Source organism: Bos javanicus, chromosome 17 (genome assembly GCF_032452875.1).
Source record: "Bos javanicus breed banteng chromosome 17, ARS-OSU_banteng_1.0, whole genome shotgun sequence".
NCBI lineage: Eukaryota > Metazoa > Chordata > Mammalia > Artiodactyla > Bovidae > Bos > Bos javanicus.
Genome location: NC_083884.1, coordinates 69192731 through 69216789, shown reverse-complemented (window position 1 = coordinate 69216789; position 24059 = coordinate 69192731). Strand labels below are relative to the sequence as shown.

At 46.1% G+C, this 24059-nt stretch overlaps 1 protein-coding gene across 4 annotated transcripts in view; it reads right to left on the bottom strand.

The window, feature by feature from the left end:
• The window catches only part of NF2 (NF2, moesin-ezrin-radixin like (MERLIN) tumor suppressor), a 74633-nt gene that overhangs the window by 45102 nt on the left and 5472 nt on the right, over positions 1–24059 (bottom strand). For all 4 annotated transcript variants that reach the window (XM_061385288.1, XM_061385291.1, XM_061385290.1 and 1 more), the window contains exon 2: positions 1412–1537. In XM_061385288.1, coding sequence (XP_061241272.1) covers positions 1412–1537 — 126 coding nt within the window. The remainder of the gene's footprint in view (positions 1–1411; positions 1538–24059) is intronic.

Genomic DNA, 24059 nt, shown 5'->3' with positions numbered 1-24059 from the left:
AGCAACAAGAGGTGAAACCTGTCCATCGGGGCAACCCTGTGTTTCAAGGAACCTCTAGAGAGGCCCCCATGAACTACTTGAGCACAGCCAGTAAACCACGCGGCCTTTAATCTTCTAACAATTCCATCCACCCACTGGAAAGCTTGAGCCATCTGCTCTCCAGAATGAATTTCATCTCAGGACATAAACATGCCATGTGACAGGCTACAAGTCTCCATTAACATGTGTCATAATTTATTTCTTTTGAGCAGCAGGCTCCATGGCTCCTGAGGCCCCCCAGTCTAATATCCATTTGGCCGACACTCAGGTACGACTGCAAATTTACTTTGCCGAGAGCCATAAAATGATACCAGTGGTTCTGCTGCCTTTGGTGGGTAACCCTCCAGGCTCCTGCCCAAATTCCTGGCCTCGGTGCCTGAGAAATTAAAAATAAACCTGATCGGGGACGTTCATGATCGTTGGGAATTTCCATGTGAAATTTATAACCGGCAGCCATCCCAATGAGAAGATTCGGATTTACGTGCGTAAACACAATTTGAACACTTGGGTTCAGCGTCAAACTGGTGAAAGACAGAAGGCCTGCACTGTTTATCATGCCAAGCAGCAGATAATAAGATGGGGTAAGCAACTGCAGGGAGTAATCTGGGCTAAGAATTCGACACTGACTCACTCTGAGATTTGGGGGTCTTTTAGGAGTTACTGACAAACACGTACGGCCCTGCTCTCAGCATCTTGGCGGTTAGGTAGGCAGGTAAGTAGGTGACAGTGTCTCTGTGCGCATATAAGAACCCACGCAGAGGGTAGTTCCCCGAGGCAATATCCATTTCTGAGCCACATTAGAACTGCTGGGAGCCCAGACTCGTCCACCAGGCCTCAGAGGCCCCAGGAAGCACGAGAACAAAAGAGACATTCTTCCTTCACCGTGGGGACCAGGGCACTCTTTATTCCTTAGATCATGGTAATGAGTAAATTGAGTTGGGCCATGGTGTTTCTCAAAAAGACTTGAAAAAAATTCCCTAAAGAACACGAGCCCTGAGAAAATCTTTCAAAGACATAAATTGGGTGGGGGGGCGGGAGGGAGAGAGAGATAATACAATAGTAATTTTTATTCACAAAGCCTGACTCCAGGCTCAGTCTACTGAACAGCATAAAGCCTGGAGCAATCAGGTGACATCCAATGACAAACGAAGAAGCCAGGAGTGGTGGCAGGTCAGTCCTGGGGGATTCTTCGGGCCTGGAGAGCAGAGGAGGGGCCTCCCCAGACCCACGTCCCACGTGACTTCCTCTGCGACCCGCCCCCTCTCTACAGTGCACCTGTAATGTTCCATGATGAGCAAGAGGCTAGACACACACTCAGGGGAAATTCGGAGCCCACGCCAGCCCCACTAGTGTCCTCGGGGTCCGGGCCCACCTTCTTGTCCATCTTGAGCCAGGCCACGGTGTCCTTGATTGTGTACTGCAGGCCGAAGAACCAGGTTTCGCGAAGCCCCAGGGTCCGGCACACCAAGTCAAACAGGTCCTTCCCCTTCCACTTCATCTGCAAGGGAAGAAACCCACAGGGAAGCTGGCTGAGCCGGAGTCGCAGTCCGCTCACAGGAAAAACCCTTTCCTCTGTGCCCCCCGCTCTCGGGTTCCGAAAGGTGGGGACGACGCTGAGATGGCTGATGAGCACAGAATTCCTAAATAATCGTGAAGCTTCCTGCACAAAACCATGAGTGGGAAAATACCAATTAGAGCTTAATGGCTTAATCGCTGCAAAGCATACACAATACCTCCCTTGGACAGTTCCTTTCAGATCTTAATATCCCCAAAGCTGCTAATTTTGGAAAGCTGGTAAACAGCATCCTCATTTAGGAGAGTCGAGCTTCTCCAGTTAACCCGGGGTGAGCTCCCAGGGACATCCATTTCCTCGATATTTTACTGTCGATCTTCTTTTTAATCACGACTCTGCCCTTCGATACAAGGCTAGCTTTTTAAAATGTAAAGACAAGTTTTACTAGATATTTTTAAAAGCAATATAGGGGAGGAAGTTATAATCAAAGTCACAAATCAGGAGGAAAAGGCACCATCAGAGACCAGCCAGCAAAATCACAGTCTCCCCCCGTAACGATGTGTAACGGAGGCTGTAGGGGAAAGGGTCCCACCTATACTCACACAGCAATTTCACAGGAAACCCAGGGGACAAACAGACAGGAATACACTGCTGTGTGCTAATTCCACAGTGTTCCCTTAGAAGGACCTGAAGCAATGGCTGCTAAACCCTTTTTCTCTGCTCTTCAATCTTATGGCTGGAAAAGTAGGTTCAATATCATAATAGGGGAAGAAAATGCCCAGCAGCTTAGTAAATGTTGCCACCTTGTGGCTCTCCAGTTATATCACCCAGGATGTTCCCACATTACTCCTTAGCAGCCCCTCGCCCAGACCCCAGCGGCCCCCAAGTATCAGGTGGACATTCAAATGGACACCCGGGTACATGGATGAGTGTAAGCCGTATCATGGAGATCAATGGTCACAGATGGTGGATTCAAATACTACGAGGTCACCAAACATCAGAAGAGCAAGGACACCGGACTTCAGAGGGGCGTCTGTTCTTCTCCTGCCCTCATGAAAGAAATCTCCACCCAAGGTCCTGGCATATTCCAGATGTATGATGAAAAAGCACTGGGGAAAATTTCAGGTTCAGAGACTTCTCATAAAAGAAGGAAAAAAAGAAAAAAACAAGCAAGACCTCTAAGATTCAATTCGTTTCTGCTAAGACCTGACTCTAACAGAGGGCTTTTCAAGCAGGATTTTTCTATTTTTAATGTATGTGAGTGGACAGTGTGTTCCCTACAAGGAACTCAACGGTACATCCTGGTCTGTACTGTCAACATCAATAGAGCAAAGGAGCAGCCTACGCGGAAGGACACCAAAGGCAGCACAGGGCCTTTCCTGGTGGTCCAGTGGTTAAGAATCCACCTTCAAATGCAGGGGAAATGGGTTCGAACCCTGGTCCGGGAACTAAGATCCCACGTGCCACAGAGCAACTGAGCCCTGTCGCCATAACCAAAGATCCCGCTCTCCGCAACTACGCCCTGATGCAGCCGGATAAATACTCAGCAGACAAGGGGTGGAGATGCGGGTTGGCTTCTGTCCCTCACGGGGGCCGTTTCTCCAAATGTCCCTCTAGCTCTGCCCCTGTGCCCACTCTGGGAACTCAGTGGGGCCCCAGCGCCACCCCAGAGGTGGAGGTCTTTACCAGTAATGCTTGTTGGCACATCTGTGTCCCAGCCTGACTTCAGGACAAAGGGCTTTTTAATTCACGGCAGGTTTTTCTAATTCCCACCGGCAGACTTCACCGAAGAAATGTTATTTTGGAAAACTAGGAGCTTCAGAACGCCGATGATCCTCTTGTCTCTATTTTAAGCCGGCACATAGTATATAAATTATAAATGACTACCTTGCTACCAGATAACGTAACGCTTAAGAGCAGACATTAACTTGGAGCAGTGGAACACCCGGCGGCCCAGAAGATCAAGGTGAAGGCGCCCCGTCCGCCATAGCTCACAGCCGCGGCAGGGAGGGCTCTGGCAGGCACGGGCTGTCTGCTGCGGGGTGTGCGCTGCGTCCTAACCCCCGAGAGGATGCTGACTGGATCTCCTGACTTGGGAGCTTAAATCCTCAAACACAATCTCCTATCAAGGTATTCCTTTCTACCTCTTTGTTTCCAAAATGCAAAACTATCTCTGCTGAAGGCAGAGACAATGTCTTTGTTCCCATGGGGCTTGCAATGAGAGGTGTGTGTGTGGGGGGGAGGGGTGGCTCTCACACTGACTCAGAATGCCTGTCTTGAATTTTCAACTTTGACTCTAAGCACTAAATGTAGGATGTCAAATTGGAAACGAGTCTGAGTCATTAATTACCTACTGCAGACCTGTCCCCTTCTTGTATAAATAAGGAGACCTTCCTTGGCAGCCTGCTACAGCAGACATGGGCTGTTTTCTTAATGGTCTAAGGTAGGCAAACCGTCCCCAGATCACCTCTTTTTCTGCTCTGTGGGGTTTCCTTTTGGCTTGCTCTCTTACCAGCACTCCCCAGCCATCTTTTCCAGTAAATGACTGGGGTCTTAACACTCTTCTCCCACCTTAAAATAAAACCTGTTCTTGGAAGGGCCAGATATTATTCCTTTATAGCTCAAGGTAAATTAAAGTCTCTGCTTCCTCTTATCTAATCTTTTTTTTTTTTTTTGGCGGCACCACGCGGCTCATGGTTTCTCAGCTCTTGGACCTAGGATCGAACCTAGGCCATGGCAGTGAAAGCCCAGAATCCTAACCTAACTAGGCCAGCAGCGAACCCCCCGCCCCATCCTCTGAGCTGATCTTTCAGCAGACACCGCAGAGCATTCTATGTGTCCAGCAACATTAGACACTCAAAATGCTGGAGGCATGTTCCCCGCCAGAGACTCAAGCAGGGACCCACGTGGGGAAAAGCGTTAAAGAACCCAGGAGAATTAAAGGAGGAAAGGCGATACATCTCAAAACAAACAAATGTCCTGATCTCTACAAAGAAATGCAGGTCATCTGGCAGAGGTGAAACAAGACAGCCTGAACTTGGGGGGGTGTGGAGGGGACCACCCAAAGACCCTCAGGCAGACGGATAATGGGATCGGACTTGCATTCTAGAGTGCACACTGACAATATGGTGGAGAATGGGTTGGAGCAAGTGTGAGTCTCTCAGTCGTGTCTGATTCTTTTCAGACCCCATAGACTATAGCCCAGCAGGCTCCTCTGTCCATGGGATTCTCTAGGCAAGAATATTGGAGTGGATGGCCATTCCCTCTCCGGGGGATCTTCCCGACCCAGGGATCGAGCCTGGGTTTCCTGCATTTGCAGGCAGAGTCTTTACTGTCTGAGCCACCAGGGAAACCCAAAGGAGACTGGAATCAAGAAAGCCAGAAGGGAGGACAACTCCCACCTAGAGGAAGGCAAGTGGGAAGGAGAGGAAGGCTGAGAACTGGAGAAGCGTTGAGAGAAACACCTGAATTTCTGGGTTTGAGCATCAGGTGGTCCCAGGAAAGGAGGGCTGGAAGATGGGAGAAGCAGGAGCAGCCAATTTTGAGCGAAACAGATGAGTAATTAAGTTCTAGACAAAGTAAAGCTCAACTAAGATGCCCAAGGAAACCAGGTGGAGGTGTCCTAAATACATCCGATTTTGTCTCCGCTCTATTTATAAAATAAAGTGTTCTATTCTTAAGTCATTAAGAGTCTCTCTTGGGTTACACCTAACCTCCAGCGTGCTGTTACCTACATGAGGTTGCACTTTTCAACATGCCTTCCCCCAAAGTTGGCGGGCAGCCTGCTGAGTCCTCCTAATGTGGGTTTCTACTTCTTCACAGACAAGAATCATTGCTCACAGTTGCTCCCAGCGGTTCTCAGGACACCCTGCAGAAGGGAGGTCTTGGGTTGTGATGGGGCATCCTTGGACTCGCCAGCACGTGACCACACCTGCCTCTAGTTCTGTTGCTGGTCCACAGAGCCGGTGGGCGCCTCAGAACAGGAGCGACACAGGTCATCTCTCCACTCCCCATGGCGCCCGCCGAGTGTGTACACACAAGACGTGGCTGTGCGACAGGACACACTTGACCACTTAAAAAACCCTTGGCTCCAAAAAAAAGGAAAAGCCCTTGACTCTGGACTTCTCTGGTGGTTAAGACTCCATGTTTCTAAGGCAGTGGATGTGGGTTTGATCCCTGGTTGGGAAACTAAGATCCCACACGCCCTATGGTGTGGCCAAAAAAACCCTTGAGGCTCAAAAGTGTAAAGCAAAAATGAACTGTTCATCCACTCCTTCAACAAACATTTAGAGAACACAAGTTGTGTCCAAGCACCAGATGAGGTACAGGAGGTTAATGAGGAACAGAAGACAGTCTCTGCTCTCAGAGAACGGGCCCGGAGCGGGAACCTGTCAGGAACAGGTGATCATTCCTCTCACCCTGCACACAGGTCAGCTCCCGGTGTAGCTGTCAGCGCTACCGCACTGTGAGGGCCCGTGACAGGGACATTGGGGGCAGGAAGGGACCCTCTACCTGGGAGGGCTGAGAAACTGCATCTGAACAGGTGGAAAAGGGAAGCCAAGTGAGGACCAGACTTGGGGAAGGAGGAGTGAGCAGCCAAGTGTGTGACAGGCAGAGGGAAGAGCACTTGGGAAGGTCTAGAGGCCAAACAGCTTAGACGGTCCTTGCAGGAAACGACAGTATTGTAGTTCAGTGTGGCTGGGGAACACTTGCGATGCCAAACTTTCAACCACCGTCTAAAACCAATTCTTCAGGGACTTCCCTGGTGGGCCAGTGGTTAAGACTTCCCCTTCCAGTGCAGAGGGTGTGGGTTTGATCCCTGGTTGGGGAGGTAAGATCCCACACGGCTCGAGGCCGAAACATTGGAACATGATATTGTAATATAAGTAATATTGTCACAAATTCGATGAAGACTTTAATAAATAAACAAACCAATTCTTTGTCACCTAACCCTGCCTGTCTCGTGAACCACAGAAAGTTATCTGAGAGGCTGTTTTCTGGTTTCTCCCTGCAATGGAACATGACTTGTACCCATTCTTCATGCACAGGAGAGAAATTAAACCATTACACAAGATGGATGCCTCTGGAGATTCGAGCTTAATTCTTTCCAGGAACCAGCCTCCAAGGCAGAGAGAAACCATGGTTATCTAACCTCGGTATGAATCTCTTCGCTGCCACCGTGTAACCTTCGGCAAGTTATTGAACTTCCCTGTGCTCTGCAATGGGGATAATGAACAGAACCTGTCTTAGCAGATTGATCTCAGGATTAAGTGCACTGATACATTTTAAAAGCCTGAGAAGGTGCTGCAGTAAATACTCAATAAAAGGGGGTGATTACTCATTCTAACCCCGCCTCTTCTCCTTACATTCGCAAGTGGCATCGTTTAAAGCCTCCCAGTCGTGTTCCACTCCACGGGTGATGGATGGCAGATCAGGAAGGGCACCATCAATTCTCATCGCACTAACCACGCCATCACTCACTTGACAAACATTTATTGAGCACCCACTACGTCCTCGTCACTGCGCTCGGCCCCAGGGATAAATGAGGGATCCGGGACAAGACGCTGTCCCTGCTCACGGCTGATGGGGAAGACAGGTGAATGGAGGAGGAAAGTGCAACCTGGCAAATGCTCACAGAACCGAGGACTCGAGGTGACATAGCTCAGGCCTGGGGGTCTGGTGGGGAGAGAGGGGCCTTCTGGGGAAGATGCTGGGTCTGAGCTGGGTCTCCAAAGCCAGGCGGTAGTTGGTCCTCTGATACAGGAATGGGGGGGGAGGGGGTCGTGCCAGCCGGAGGGAACAGCACGTCTGCGGCTCGGGTCCAAGCTGTTGCAAAGGGAAGGAATGTTCTCTGCGCTCTTCTGGTGTCTGAGAGGCAACGTGGCTGTCCTGTCTGCAGTACTGAATGTTCAGTGCGGTACTGAGCATGCGGCTGCAGCTCCGCCTGTGACGGCTCACGCCCTCCTCGGCCCACCGGGGCCTGGGTCGTTCGGTCACTGTTTCCCAGCCTCCCCCCAGCAAGACCTGCCAGGTCTCTAAGGAGCCATGACCAGTTGGATGAGTCTCTTATTTATTCATTTATTTTAATATTTATTTGGCTGCAGCATGCAAACTCTTAGTTGTGGCATGTAGGGTCTAGTTCTCCGACCAGGGATCAAACCCAGGCCCCCTGCCTTGGGAGTGCCAAGTCTTAGCCACTGGGCCATCAGGGAAGTCCCTTTTTTTTTTTTTTTAATTAAAACATTTCCTCTTCTGACACCTGCTAGAACATAAGTCTTTCAGGCTTTGCACTTATGGGCCCTTCTTTTGGGAGGGTTTGCCATTTTTCCCAGATTGCCAGAAAGAGAACAGCTCCTTGGGCTGATGGATGGATTTGCTTGAATCCATCTCTTCCTCCTGAAGGGACGTGTCCCACTGCCTCCCCTCAGCCTAGGGAAGAGGAGGCAGGGGCTCACTTGCAGAAAGAAGAGGGGTGGTGGAGGGAGTGAGAAAGGCCGTTTGTGGGAAGGAGAAGGGCTCTGGACTCCATGGCGTGTGGGCTCCAGCCTCATCCTTCAGATGCCCGTGGTGAGCAGGGCAGCTGGCAGGGAGCCAGGGTGCCCGGTGCATCGTGCTGCGTCCTGGCCGTGCGCTCACATTACTTTAACGGGCTGCAGTGCTATTTCCCAGATCCACCCCGCACCTCCATCAGAGATGGATATGTATGAACTTTATAAACAGGACTAAGTGCTGTCAGCTTGTTATTTTTGGTAGGGGCTGAATTTATGAGCTCTACCCAGAGTGAAGTGCTTGTCATTTATCAACCTCGAATGGTTTAAGGAAATAGCGCTAAGCACTTACGGCTCCATGGCGGAGGACGTAGCGGGAATGCAGCACGTTTCCTGCTGTTGGAAGCAACTGGCAGCAATAACCTATGGGGCTGATCGGGGTCTATTAACTGGGGAAACGTTAACACAAATCCACGACCTCTTCTTACAACGGGCCAGGTTTAGACTGACAGTCCCAAAACGACGACTTGGTTTCTGGGCTTTGGCAGACATGGAGTCGTCTTTCTCCCACTGCTCTCTTTAATCCCTTGTGCCTGCTGCAGACAACCACGCAGGGTGCGTGGAAAGCCAGTCACGACACAGGAAGAGGCCACAGACAGAAAAGGGCAGACTTTCCCGAAGAAACAGAACTGAGTTTGACTGCCATGGGTGAGATGTCTGAGAATTAGAAGACACTTCAGCTTTACAGAAAAGACTCAAGCCTGGAGAAGCTGGCAGAGAGGTGACACCCCGTTTCATAGATGTCAGGGGACAGAGTGATCAGCCACCCAAGGGAGGCTATTCGACTGGCTGTCTACTGCACAGAAGACGACAGAGAACCAAGGGACCTGGCATTCACTTATCAGAGTTTCTCCTAATTAGCTCACAAGCTGCCCCAGCATTTGCTGTAAAAACTGTCAAAAGGTTGGATCCTTTACAGACAGAGCAACAGAAGGAACGGCACCTCCCAGGGCTCAGGACACGTGCCACATGTTTGCCATGGTTTCGGGAACACAGAGCCAGAAGGGCTGTGACCTCTCTCAATGCTCATCCCTAAATGATCTCTGCCCTAAATGACAGCTGCCCTACAAGAACCGAGGCAGAGAACAGTTGACAATTTAAGACACTGCCGTACCAGATCCAAACCTAAGTACGACTTTTATTTGTCTGTTTTGCAAAAAAAAAAAAAAAACAGATGCCAGGGACTTCCCTACTGGTCTAGTGGTTAAGACTCTGAGCTCCCAATGCAGAAGGCTTGGGTTCGATCCCTGGTCATGGAACTAGATCCCACACGCTGCAACCAAGAGTTCGCATGGAGCAACTAGGACCCAGCATCGCCAAATAAATAAATATTAAAATTTAAAAAGCCCAACACCTCCGTTTAGCAGATGTACACAGTGGGGAGAGCTGTAAAGATGATATTGCTGCGCAGTAGTGAATAATGAGTTCCAGTAAAATCTATTCTGGTTTGCAGACTTCCCTGATGGTCCAGTGGTTAAGACTCCATGCTCCCAATGGAGGGGGCATAGGTTTAATCCCTGGTCAGGGAACCAAGACCCCACATGCCATATGGTCTGGCAAAACGAAAAAAAAAAAACCCACCAGGCTGGTATCTCATGTCTGTGTTCCCTATCATGGTGAGGACACATCACTCCCCCTTTTTTCTGAGATGTCTTAAAAAACACTTTATTTTTAAAGAGATGATTTTGCTCAACTGTAGACTAATGTGTTTTGAGCAGATCTAAGCTGGGCTTTCCTAGTGGCTCAGTGGTAAAGAATCCACCTGCCAATGCAGGAGACTCAAGAGACCTGGGTTCAGTCCCAGGGTCAGGAAGATCCCCTGGAGGAAGAAATGGCAACCCACTCCAGTATTCTTGGCTGGAAAATCCCATGGACAGAGGAGCCTGGCAGGCTATATAGTACATGGTGTCACGAAAGAGTCAGACATGACTTAGTGATAAACAACAACAAAGCTAGGCCAGGCTAAGCTACGATTCCCTGGGCTAGGTTAATTAAATGCATCCTCAACTCTGATATTTTCCACTTGTTGTTCAGTCACTGAGTCACGTCTGACTCTTTCCAACCCCAGGGACTATAGCACGCCAAATTCCTTTGTCCTCCACTACCTCCCAGAGTTTGCTGAACTTCATGTCCTTTGAGTTAGTGATGCTATCTAACCATCTCATCCTCTGCTGTCCCCTTCTCCTTTTGCCTTTCATCTTTCCAAGCAGCAGGGTCTTTTCCAATGAGTTGGCTAGGACACACCACTCCTACTCAGCCATTATTTCTGAGGGAAAAGGGGAAACAGGATTTTAGCCAAAAAAGAATCGTATCTCTGCTCCGTACCAATCATGACCCCCGAATCCCTTATCTTGATCTGTGCAAAATTACACAAACCTGAAACCGCCCTTATGCAAAACAAACGTTTCAGCTGTCATCTTGCCCTGTCGGTTTCTGCCACAATCAACCACAGCAAGTAATCTTCCTCTCCCGGTCCTCCGATCATTGCTGTTAATATGCCCAATCTATCTAAATTATTGGTTTCAAGGCCCTCCACCAATTACCTGCTCTCTCTTCCAACCAACTGCCCCGCCTTGTGACAAGGCAGCCTGTGTTCTCCCAGCTCAGCACAACCTATATGCTTCCATTTTCCCACAGTCAGACCTTTCTCAGGTCCCTTCCTTATCTCATCAGTCTCCTTCCCCAGCATATAACACCAGATACGTGAGTTAATATGCAGTTTTGTTGCTTTAGTTGCGAAGTTGTGTCCAACTCTTTTGAGACTGCGTGGACTGTAGCCCGCCATGCTCCTCTGTCCGTGGTGTAGAATAAAAAAAAAAGAATACCGGGATGGGTTGCCATTTCCTTGTCCAGGGTATCTTCCTGGATCAGATATGGAACCTGTGTCTCCTACATTGCAGGTGGATTCTTTACCACTAAGCCACTCGGGAAATCCAATATGCACTTCAGATCAGATCAGATCAGTCGCTCAGTGGGGTCCGACTCTTTGCGACCCCACGAATCACAGCACGCCAGGCCTCCCTGTCCATCACCAACTCCCGGAGTTCACTCAGACTCATGTCCATCGATTCAGTGATGCCATCCAGCCATCTCATCCTCTGTCGCCCCCTTCTCTTCCTGCCCCCAGTCCCTCCCACATCAGGGTCTTTTCCAATGAGTCAACTCTTCGCATGAGGTGGCCAAAGTACTGGAGTTTCAGCTTTAGCATCATTCCTTCCAAAGAAATCCCATGGCTGATCTCCTTCAGATTGGACTGGTTGGATCTCCTTGCAGTCCAAGGGACTCTCAAGAGTCTTCTCCAACACCACAGTTCAAAAGCATCAATTCTTTGGCGCTCAGCCTTCTTCACAGTCCAACTCTCACATCCATACATGACCACAGGAAAAACCATAGCCTTGACTAGACGGACCTTTGTTGGCAAAGTAATGTCTCTGCTTTTCAATATGCTATCTAGGTTGGTCATAACTTTCCTTCCAAGGAGTAAGCATCTTTTAATTTCATGGCTGCAGTCACCATCTGCAGTGATTTTGGAGCCCCCAAAAATAAAGTCTGCCACTCTTTCCACTGTTTCCCCATCTATTTCCCATGAAGTGATGGGACTGGATGCCATGATCTTCGTTTTCTGAAAGTTGAGCTTTAAGCCAACTTTTTCACTCTCCACTTTCACTTTCATCAAGAGGCTTTTGAGTTCCTCTTCATTTTCTGCCATAAGGGTGGTGTCATCTGCATATCTGAGGTTATTGATATTTCTCCCGGCAATCTTGATTCCAGCTTGTGTTTCTTCCAGTCCAGCGTTTCTCATGATGTACTCTGCATATAAGTTAAATAAGCAGGGTGATAATATACAGCCTGGATGTACTCCTTTTCCTATTTGGAACCAGTCTGTTGTTCCATGTCCAGTTCTTTTTTTTTTTTCTTTTATTATTATTTTTTTTTATTTTATTTTTAAACTTTACAATATTGTATTGGTTTTGCCAATTATTGAAATGAATCCTCCACAGGTATACATGTGTTCCCCATCCTGAACCCTCCTCCCTCCTACCTCCCCATACCATCCCTCTGGGTCATCCCAGTGCACCAGCCCCAAGCATCCAGTATCCTGCATCGAACCTGGACTGGTGACTCATTCCATATATGATATTATACGTATTTCAATGCCATTCTCCCAAATTATCCCACCCTCTCCCTCTCCCAAAGAGGCCAAAAGACTGTTCTATACATCAGTGTCTCTTTTGCTGTCTTGTATACAGGGTTATTGTTACCATCTTTCTAAATTCCATATATATGCGTTAGTATACTGTATTGGTGTTTTTCTTTCTGGCTTACTTCACTCTGTATAATAGGCTCCAGTTTCATCCACCTCATTAGAACTGATTCAAATGTATTCTTTTTAATGGCTGAGTAATACTCCATGTGTATATGTACCACAGCTTTCTTATCCATTCGTCTGCTGATGGACATCTAGGTTGCTTCCATGTCCTGGCTATTATAAACAGTGCTGCGATGAACACTGGGGTACACATGTCTCTTTCAATTCTGGTTTCCTTGGTGTGTATGCCCAGCAGTGGGATTGCTGGATCATAAGGAAGTTCTATATCCAGTTTTTTAAGGAATCTCCACACTGTTCTCCATAGTGGCTGTACTAGTTTGCATTCCCACCAACAGTGTAAGAGGGTTCCCTTTTCTCCACACCCTCTCCAGCATTTATTGCTTGTAGACTTTTGGATCGCAGCCATTCTGACTGGCCCATGTCCAGTTCTAACTGTTGCTTCCTGACCTACATATAGGTTTCTCAAGAGGCAGGTCAGCTGGTCTGGTATTCCCATCTCTTTCACAATTTTCCACAGTTTATTGTGATCCACACAGTCAAAGGCTTTGGCATAGTCAATAAAGCAGAAATAGATGTTTTTCTGGAACTCTCTTGCTTTTTTCCATGATCCAGCAGATGTTGGCAATTTGATCTCTGGTTCCTCTGCCTTTTCTAAAACCAGCTGGAACATCAGGAAGTTCACAGTTCACGTATTGCTGAAGCCTAGCTTGGAGAATTTTGAGCATTACTTTACTAGCGTGTGAGATGAGTGCAATTGTGCAGTAGGTTGAGCATTCTTTGGCATTGCCTTTCTTTGGGATTGGAATGAAAACTGACCTTTTCCAGTCCTGTGGCCACTGCTGAGTCTTCCAAATTTGCTGGCATATTGAGTGCAGCACTTTCACAGCATCATCTTTCAGGATTTGAAAGAGCTCAACTGGAATTCCATCAGCTCCACTAGCTTTGTTCATAGTGATGCTTTCTAAGGCCCACTTGACTTCACATTCCAGGATGTCTGGCTCTAGGTCAGTGGTCACACCATTGTGATTATCTGGGTCGTGAAGATCTTTTCTGTACAGTTCTTCTGTGTATTCTTGCCACCTCTTCTTAATATCTTCTGCTTCTGTTAGGTCCATAGCATTTCTGTCCTTTATCGAGCCCATCTTTGCATGAAATGTTCCTTTGGTATCTCTAATCTTCTTGAAGAGATCTCTAGTCTTTCCCATTCTGTTGTTTTCCTCTATTTCTTTGCATTGATCGCTGAAGAAGGCTTTCTTATCTCTTCTTGCACTTACATACATGGAAAAATTGGGTTATCTGTCTTTCCCCAAGATTCCTGCTTTTCCTGTAGTTCTGCAGATCATAAACTCCTTGAAGGCAACAGCTAACACACACACATACACATTCTCTCTCTCTCTCTCCTCTCTCTCTCTCGCTCGCTCGCTCTCTCTCTCTCTCTCTTTTTCTCTAAATCTCCTGGGACCCAAGCAAGTCCTGCATAATCGATTTGTGGCCACTTCACAAACGCTTGTGGTTGGCTGATGATGTTGATATAATGGTGATGACACCTGGGTCAGGCTTCTGAGCAGAACAATCTCCTAGGTAATGACTGCAATGAAGCAAGAATTTATGATGCTCCTTATTAAAATTCTAATTGCATAATTGGGCCTGAAGGTATATATCCCTCCGCCCGCCTTTGGTGACATGTACTGATCTCCTCTCTCTAAAAATACCTTGCCAAGGAAATCTAAATCTCCAAGAGCCAACCAAGAAAAATTTCCTCAGAACAAGAGATCAGTAGGAAACGATCGCATCACCTTAGGGAGCCACAAAAAGGAGGCTTTAAACTCTAAGGACTCTTTCAAAACAAAATGAATTGTAGTCTTCGTTTTTTTTTGTGGGGGTGGAGGGTGGGGGGTGGGGTGCAGGGAGAACAGTCCTTAAGTTTGCAGCTTCTGGCATGCTTCCTGCTTTAGTAGAGACAGGTTCTGGCAGCAACCATGAGCCCAGAAAGGGAAGCCAAGTCCTAAACTGCCCTCTCTGGGAGACCTCCTAGCGGTCCAGTGGTTAAGACTCTGAGCTGCTAATGCAGTGGGTACAGGTTCGATCCTTGGTCAGGGAACTAGGATCCCACACGCTGTGCGACCCAACCAAAAGATATTTAAAACAAAACAAACCCAAACTCCACCCTCAACCACCCACAACCATGGGTGAGCCACTCGGCTCAACTGGGCCTTGATTTCTTCATCTGTCAATCTCTCATGGCCCCCATGCAAGGCTTAGATTTCATGACGCCATGAAAAAAGAGGGCTTGAAGCTTTGAAAGCCAGCTGACAGATGACAAAGCAAAAAGAATCAGTAGTTTATATGCTATAAAAGCAGTACAGTCCTCCCAAAGCAAAGAAGACCGTCTCTGTCTTTGGAATTTAGCTCACAACATGAGGGCAATCACAGCCTTGTCAAACAACTATAAAACTCCCAACCTGCTGTGCTGGGAAGGTCACTTAAACTCTCTGGGTCTCGGCTTCCACAATCGTCAAGTGGGCTTTCAGGATTAACACCCCCCGAGTCTATGAGATTCAGATGGTTTTGTATAAACCATGGGGTACTTTTTTTGCTACTATAATAAATTTTCTTTTAATCCTTTAACTTTCCATTCTGTATCTTAAAATCATTTTCGGAAATGTCAATGACACTTAACAGTTAATTTCTGTGCTGTTGCTACATTCTTTTCCCTTACTCAGGTTCTGTCATTGCGATCATGTTCTTTACTCCTAATAATCAGGAGCTGTCTTATAATAATGAACTCGCTAGTGTAACAAAAATTGTCATTTATCATGCTAATGAAAAATAGAAGCTTTTTAGCACCAAGCTTGCCGTTGATATTCAGCAGTTATCAATGATTACAAACGCTTCCAACAACCGAGAATAAGAACTCTATGGAGAGCTACAGAGAAGGCAATGGCACCCCACTCCAGTGTTCTTGCCTGGAGAATCCCAGGGACGGGGAGCCTGGTGGGCTGCCGTCTATGGGGTCGCACAGAGTCGGGCACGGCAAGCGACTTAGCAGCAGCATGGAGAGCTACGAATAGGAAACAACAGGAAATCCAATGCCAGTGGCACAAAGCTCAATTTCAAATGCCTGAACATGAAGTGAGATGAACAGACTTAGACATCGCCCATGACCAAGTGTTACGCAACTCATGCCCTGGTCTCTGCAAAAACTGTAGTTTATATTTAAAAGTGCGCTTCTTCAAAAAAAAAAAAAAAGCTATCAACACAAGAGAGCTAAAGCATTATGCGTTTATGCAAACCATCTCAAGTAGAACCCAGACCCTAGCCTGGAAAGAACATTTAAACATTCTGTTTCTGGCTTGACCTTTTGATTAAGGTTCACAGTCATCAATCCTGGAGAAGGAAATGGCAACCCACCCCAGTATTCTTGCCTGGAGAATTCCATGGACAGAGGAGCCTGGAGGGCTATAGTCCATGGGGTTGCAAAGAGTCAGACACGACTGAAGGGACTTAGCACACTCACACAGTCATCAAGGAGAATGACACTGATTTTAACAAGGTTGGGAGGCATAGGTGCGAGTGAGTAGGACTGTTTAAAAAAACTCTGCAGGTAGATGAGAACTACTGTAGGCTGAAGTCTTTTTAAACTTATTTATGAGACTGATTTAATCACAGATCAATAGGAGTAGGATACTAGACAGATACACGATTGGTGAATTTAAAACCACAGATCAATTCAGATAAGTTTAGTAATGATTCCAGGCTTCAGTTTGAAATTTTACTTGAAAGTCAAATTTCGAACTGTGGTGCTGGAGGAGCCTCTGGAGAATCTCTCGGACAGCAAGGAGATCAAACCAGTCAGTCCTAAAGAATCAACCCTGAATAGTCATTGGAAGGACTGATGCTGAAGCTCTAATACTTTGGCCACCTGATGGGAAGAACTGACTCACTGGAAAAGACCCTGATGCTGGGAAAGACTGAAGGCAGGAGAAGGGGACAGAGGATGAGATGGTTGGATGTCATCACCGACTCAACAGACATGAGTTTGAGCAAACTCTGAGAGATACTGGAGGACAGGGAAACTGGGGTGCTGCAGTCCATGGGGTTGCAAAGAGCCAGACATGCCTTAGTGACTGAACAAAATAACAACAAATTATCAAAACTACTAAAACCAGGAGACTAAAGCTGGCAAAGTGGATGGGAAAGCCAAAAGTAATGTAACTCACTAAAGGAAAGTTGTGAATTTTCCAAGCGAGGTTCAAATTTGGCAAAGCAGCAGAAAAGAACAGTAGGGAGACTCGGGAAGAGGAAAAAGGCCCCACTTGTTTGGAAATGATGTGCTCTGACTCCACCTAGTGGGGCCCACGGATTCCTGAACTAGATTCCTCAGCGCCTCAATGCGGCACAGGTGACTGAAGATCTGATTAAAAGCTTTTTTTCCCCCTGGTCAGCACTAAATTGGTAATAAATTTTTGCTTGCTAAAAATGTACTAAAACATGTGGACTCAGAATCTAAATCAGACAAAGCACAGACAGGAAGATGGAACACATCATTCTGTAACAAACCAGAGAAGCCTCGTCACCAGCTGGCTAAAAAAATGATTAGCAGCTCGCAGAAAACTCAATTCTGGGTTTTTAAGAGAGCAAATACGTTAATTTATGAAATTAGGAATAAACAAGTACCAAAAATGTTCTTGGGTAAGAATGCAAAACTAGCATGAATAACTGGAGAAAAACAAAAGAGAAAAATTCCAAGATGACACACGGGGAACAAAGGAATGGAGGATAATTAAGCATGGCAGAAAAGAGCCTGCTGTCATCGCGGACATCAAGCTAAACAGAGGCCAATCATAGAGCACACTACAAAAAAAGATCCTTAAGTACATGGCATAAAGCTCACTATATTTAGACTAACTGTAGAGTCTAGAAGGTCTACAATTACCAAGGCATGGCTAACCTGAAGAAGATTCAGAGAAAATGAAGGAGGTGATTCAAGGAGAAAATTCACAGTGCCTCTAGCATGAGACCTTTCCTCTTTATTCCCACTCTCCTGACTCAAGATAACAGAAAAAGCTAATGTTTGGGCTTCCCTGGTGGCTCAGTGGTAAAGAATCCGCCAGCCAATGCAGGAGACACAGGTTTGATCCCTGATCCGGGAAGACCCCACATGCCTCAGAAAACTTGGTGCCCATGCACCACTACTGAGCCTGCGCTCTAGAGCTGCAACTACTGAAGCCCGTGCACCTAGAGCCCAGCTCTGCAACAAGAGGAGTCACCTCAACCAGAGTGCAGCTAGAGAGCAGCCCCTGTTCACCACACCTGGAGAAAAGCCAGAGCGCCAATGACGACCCTGCACAGCCAAAAAATACGTAAAATAAAAACTACATATATGTATGAAAGTTATATTTAAAAAAAAAGCCGAAGAAGCTAATGGTTACCAAGTACTTACTATGGTCAGTGCCTGGGCTGAATGCCCATGAAGGTCTACCTTATTCATGCCTTAAAACAATCCTATAAGAAAACACTATTATTCTCATCTTACAACTGAGGTTTAGAGCGGTAAATCCAAGATCACTCAGGGAGTAGGGGGCAGTGGCAGGGCTTCCTTCCACCCGAGCCGACTTGCCACTTCTACCAGGATGCTGGCTCTTTTCCCTGAGCAGTATCTGTCCGGCCCTCTGGCAGATTTTTCTCATACCTGCATGCTCAAATCCTGACATGACTTCCTACCTAAGAAGGAAATATGAAACAGAGAGTTGTGTGATAAGCTGCTTCTGCCCACATCACCTAAAATAGGATGTGCAGCTGAGGGCCTTGGAAATTGAGTTCCTCCCTGTTTTATAGCTGAAGAACTGAAGCCTGGGAGAAAAAAAAGAGAGAGAGAGAGAGATGTACCCAAGGTCACAGAAGAGCTCCGCAGAGAAGCCAGGGTTCAGACACCAGTTTGAACTCCCTCCTGGAAGACAATCACTGGCCTCAATCTAGGGGTGTCTAGGATTTAACCTCTTACTGGACTCACCAGAGTTGTTTTTTCTGCTTTCCCCTTTTGAAAGTTCCACCTGTCAGGTGTATGTCCACTTGTATGCTGGGATGATCTGTAATGTTGGTATCTAACCCAAATGTAATTTCACATGGGTATGTGAAAACGTTCGGGAAGCTAATCAACAGGAGAAGGAAGCTTTGTCTTCGATATAAGATATTAGGCTCTCTCACAACTCAATTTCGAGAAATTTTTCATATTTGACTCTCTTACTGATAGATTGAATTACTAGAGTAAAATTCCAGTCTAGATAAGAAATAACAGAACCGTTTAGCCTCCTGGCAAACTACGTTCAGCACCCACTTTTTCAAAATGACAAATATCAAGTCTTTCAAGTGGAAAAATTCTCCAAAGCATCAAGCCAATTGTGCAATGCAGCAAGTGGTGCAAGAAAGAGATTTTTGCCCCCCATCTCTGCTGCAAAAATATCTGAACTGATTAGCAGAAGGCATCGCAATTCATATGTTAGCTACCAACTGGTTGTGACATTGAGTCCTTCTTAGAAAGCCACCTACATCTGACCTCAGTGAAGCCAAGAACTCAAGTACCATCTCTCCTCTGTTTCAAAATGCATCTACAGGCTCCCTGCATTAGCATAAAAATAGAGTAGGAGAGTAAGACCAGACACTTCTGAGTTCTCGGTATCACCATAAATCAAACAATTGTTACTTTCAACAGAATATTGCTTTTTTTTTTTTTAAGCATTTAAAAGAAATGTTTCTGGCTGCACCAAGTCTTCCTTGCAGCACGCAGGATCTTTAGCTGTAGCCTGTGAACTCTTAGTTGTGGCCAAGTTAGGATCTAGTTCCCTGAAAAAGGATCGAACCCCGGGCCCCCTGCATCGGGAGTCACGGCAGTCGGTGCCCACGGTGACCCAAGCCTCCTGTTTTAGGCTGACTAGAGTCCTGTCCTTCCTGCCCAGCACTAAGCATTTCATGAGTCCTTATAACAATCTCACGGGGTCAGTAATATTAGTTCCATTGTACCGATGTGCAAACTGAGGTTTGGCGAGCTCGAGTATCTTATCCAAGCTATAAGCAGTTTAGCTGGAATTAAAGTCCGTGTGTGTCTTATTTCAAAGTCCGCGCGCTTTCTATGGCTGCGTTGTTCATTTGGTGTGGCTTCCCTGGTGGCTCAGACAGTAAAGAATCTGCCTGCAATGCGGGAACCCAGGTTTGATCCCGGGGTCGGGAAGATCCCCTGGAGAAGGAAATGGCAATTCACTCCAGTATTCTTGCCTGAAGAATTCCCTGGACAGAGGAGCCTGGCGGGCTGGACAGTCCATGGGGTCACAAAGAGTTAGACGTGACTGAGTGACTAACACTAATTGGACCGGTAGCATTGGCATCGCTTGACAGTTTGTTAAAAATGCATAATTCTCAGGACTTCCCCGGTGGTCCAATGGCTAAAACTCTGCAGGCTTCTCATTGTCGTGGCTTCTCTTATTGCACAGCACGGGTTCTAGCGCTCGCAGGCCCAGTAACTGTGGCGCTTGGACTCAGTTACCCGGTGCCATGTGGGATCTTAGTTCCAGGGCCAGGATTCGAACCTGTGTCCCCGTACTGGACGGTGGATTCTTAACCACCGGACCACCAGGAAGTCCCTGAAGATTTTATGTTGTCACAACTGGGGCAGGCAGGTGTGCTGCTGTCATCTGGTGGGTAGAAGCCAGAGATGCTCCCGATACACCTTGCAGTGCACGGGGCAGGCCCCACCAAAGAACTCTCCAGCCAAAATGCCAATAGTGACAAGGTTGAGAAACCCTGATATTGCTGACAGTATTGTCCATGCTCTGTGGGGCTGGGGTCTGTTTAAAGAAGAAAAACTAACAGCTTTTCACTGCAAAATTATGGCTGAAGGAATGTCACTAAAAATTTCTGTCCCTGTGGGTCAGTCTCTCATCAGTTCAGTTCAGTCGCTCAGTCCTGTCTGACTCTTTGCGACCCCATGAATCGCAGCACACCAGGCCTCCCTGTCCATCACCAACTCCCGGAATTCACTCAGACTCACGTCCATCGAGTCAGTGATGCCATCCAGCCATCTCATCCTCTGTCGTCCCCTTCTCCTCCTGCCCCCAATCCCTCCCAGCATCAGAGTCCTTTCCAATGAGTCAACTCTTCGCATGAGGTGGCCAAAGTACTGGAGTTTCAGCTTCAGCATCATTTCCTCCAAAGAAATCCCAGGGCTGATCTCCTTCAGATTGGACTGGTTGGATCTCCTTGCAGTCCAAGGGACTCTCAAGAGTCTTCTCCATCTAACTAGCAATGCTCAAAATATACCTTTAGGAGGAGAGCTAATATTGAATCATGTTTCCATACAAATAAAATGAACTGAGCCAAAAAAAAAAAAAAAAAGTCTTCTCCAACACCACAGTTCAAAAGCATCAATTCTTTGGCGCTCAGCCTTCTTCACAGTCCAACTCTCACATCCATACATGACCACTGGAAAAACCATAGCCTTGACTAGACGGACCTTTATTGGCAAAGTAATGTCTCTGCTTTTGAATATGCTATCTAGGTTGGTCATAACTTTCCTTCCAAGGAGTAAGCATCTTTTAATTTCATGGCTGCTATCACCATCTGCAGTGATTTTGGAGCCCCCAAAAATAAAGTCTGACACTGTTTCCACTGTTTCCCCATCTATTTCCCATGAAGTGATGGGACCGGATGCCATGATCTTCGTTTTCTGAATGTTGAGCTTTAAGCCAACTTTTTCACTCTCCTCTTTCACTTTCATCAAGAGGCTCTTTAGTTCCTCTTCACTTTCTGCCATAAGGGTGGTGTCATCTGCATATCTGAGGTTATTGATATTTCTCCCAGAATATCAAAATCAATCTTGATTCCAGCTTGTGTTTCTTCCAGTCCAGCGTTTCTCATGATGTACTCTGCATATAAGTTAAATAAGCAGGGTGATAATATACAGCCTGGATGTACTCCTTTTCCTATTTGGAACCAGTCTGTTGTTCCGTGTCCACTTCTAACTGTTGCTTCCTGACCTGCTTATAGGTTTCTCAAGAGGCAGGTCAGGTGGTCTGGTATTCCCATCTCTTTCAGAATTTTCCACAGTTTATTGTGATCCACACAGTCAAAAAGGCTTTGGCATAGTCAATAAAGCAGAAATAGATGTTTTTCTGGAACTCTCTTGCTTTTTCCATGATCCAGTGGATGTTGGCAATTTGATCTCTGGTTCCTCTGCCTTTTCTAAAACCAGCTGGAACATCAGGAAGTTCACGATTCACATACTGCTGAAGCCTGGCTTGGAGAATTTTGAGCATTACTTTACTAGCGTGTGAGATGAGTGCAATTGTGCGGTAGTTTGAGCATTCTTTGGCATTGCCTTTCTTTGGGATTGGAATGAAAACTGACCTTTTCCAGTCCTGTGGCCACTGCTGAGTCTTCCAAATTTGCTGGCATATTGAGTGCAGCACTTTCACAGCATTATCTTTCAGGATTTAACTTCAATCAGGGGTCAGTAAACTATGGCTCATATGACAAGTCCAACTCACTGCCTGTTTCTGTGCAGTCTGAGAGCTAAGAATGAGTTTTACATTTTTAAGTGACTGAAAAAAAAAGTTAACATTTCTTCACTTGTGAAAATTATATGAAACGAAAATCTCAATGTCCATAAAGAAAATTTTACTGGAAAAAAGCCATATTCATTATTTTTCATTTCAAGAAAGGCTGCTTTTTTTTTTCTTCCCCCACCACGCTGCTCAGCATGGCACGCAGGATCTTAGTTCCCCAACCAGGGATCAAACCTGTGTCCCCTGCAGTGGAAGCTGGGAGTCTTAACCACTGGACCACCAGGAAGTCCCAGAGTATCAGTTTTACACTTCTTTTGTTATACTTATTCCTAAATATTTTATACTTAAAAATATATATTTATTTATTTGGCTGTACCTAGTCTTTGCCGTGGCATGTAGGATCTAGTTCCCTGACCGTGGATGGAATCCGGGCCCCCTACACTGGGAGCATGATGTCTTAGCCACTGGACCACCAGGGAAGTCCCTATTTTATACTTTTTGATGCTATTATAAATAGCATTTCTTAATTTCATTTTCAGATTGTTCATTGCAGACATACAGAATTACATTTAATTTTTCAAATGCAGACTTCCCATATCATTTTTACTTTATTTTTCAATTAATTAATTTATTTGGCTACATTGGGTCTTAGTTGCAGCACGTGGGATCTTGTTGTGCCATGCATTTCTATGTTATAGGTCCAACAGTACATTATACACAAATAGCATTGTATATCATATACAACATTATACGATTGCATCTTACATCACTTAAAAGGAGAAAGGAGAAAAATATATTTATGCTGTCTTTCATAATTCTTTAATTACCTTTAGGGGTGTTCCTTGATTTCTTTCATTTGGATTTGAATTACTATCTGGGGTCACTTGCTTTCATCCTGAAAAACTTTCTTTAATATTTCTTGTAAGGTGGGTCTCAAAACAACAAATTCTGGTTTTGTTTATCTGGAAAAGTCTTTATTTTAACTTTATTTTTGAAAGGTCCATTTCATTTATAGCCAGCTATGTTGGATATAGAATTCCTAGTTTATAAGCTTTTTTCTTTGAGTGCTTGGAACGTTATACCACTGCCTCTGCCCTCCCTAGCTTCTGCTGAGAAGTTAGCTGTTAATCTTACTGGGTTCCCTTAAGATTGCCACGTCGTTTTTCTCTTGCTGCTTTCAGGATCTTCTCCTTGTCTGACTTTCAGCATTTTTACCATGATGTGTCTGTGAATCTCTGTGTTTGTCCTTGGAAGTCACTGAGCTTCCTGAATATACTGGTTATTCTTTTTCAATTAATTTAGGAAGTTTCGGCCAATTTGGGGGGGATATTTTTTCTCACTCCTCTCCTGGTAGTTGCATTACATATATGTTGATGCACTGAATGATCCTCACGTTTCTCTGAGGCTCAGGACATTTTTCTTCGTTCTTTTTCTCTTTACTCTTCAGCTTCCATAATCTCCATCAATCAATCTTCAAGTATACTAATTATTTCCTCTGCCAGTTGGAATGTACTTTGAGCCCCTCTAATTAATTTATTCCAGTCATTATATTTCCCAACTCCAGAATCCTAATTTGGCTCTTTTCATAATTCCTATCTCTTTTATTGGGCTTCCCTGGTGGCTCAGTGGTAAAGAATCTGCCTGCAATGCAGGAGACCTGGGTTTGATCCCTGGGCTGGGAAGATCCCCTGGAGAAGGAAATGGCAACCCACTCCAGTATTCTTGCCTGGGAAATCCCATGGACAGAGGAGCCTGGTGGGCTACAGTCCACGGGGTCGCAAAAAGAGTCAGTCACAAATGAGCCACTAAACAAGAACAACAATCTATTAATATTCTCTAGTTGATGCAAAAATATCACTATACCTTTAATCATGTTTTCCTTTAGTTCTGTGAACATATTTATAGCAACTCTAGGGAGTGGTTCTCCACCCTCACCCTGGGCATGTTGTTATTTGCTTGCTGTTGAGTAACAGTCTGGACTGTTCTAGTGAAATCTATTTCCCTCTCATGGTGTTAAGGCCTATGTTGTTGCTCCTAAGGGAGCCATATCTTTGGGTTTGCCCAAAGTCACC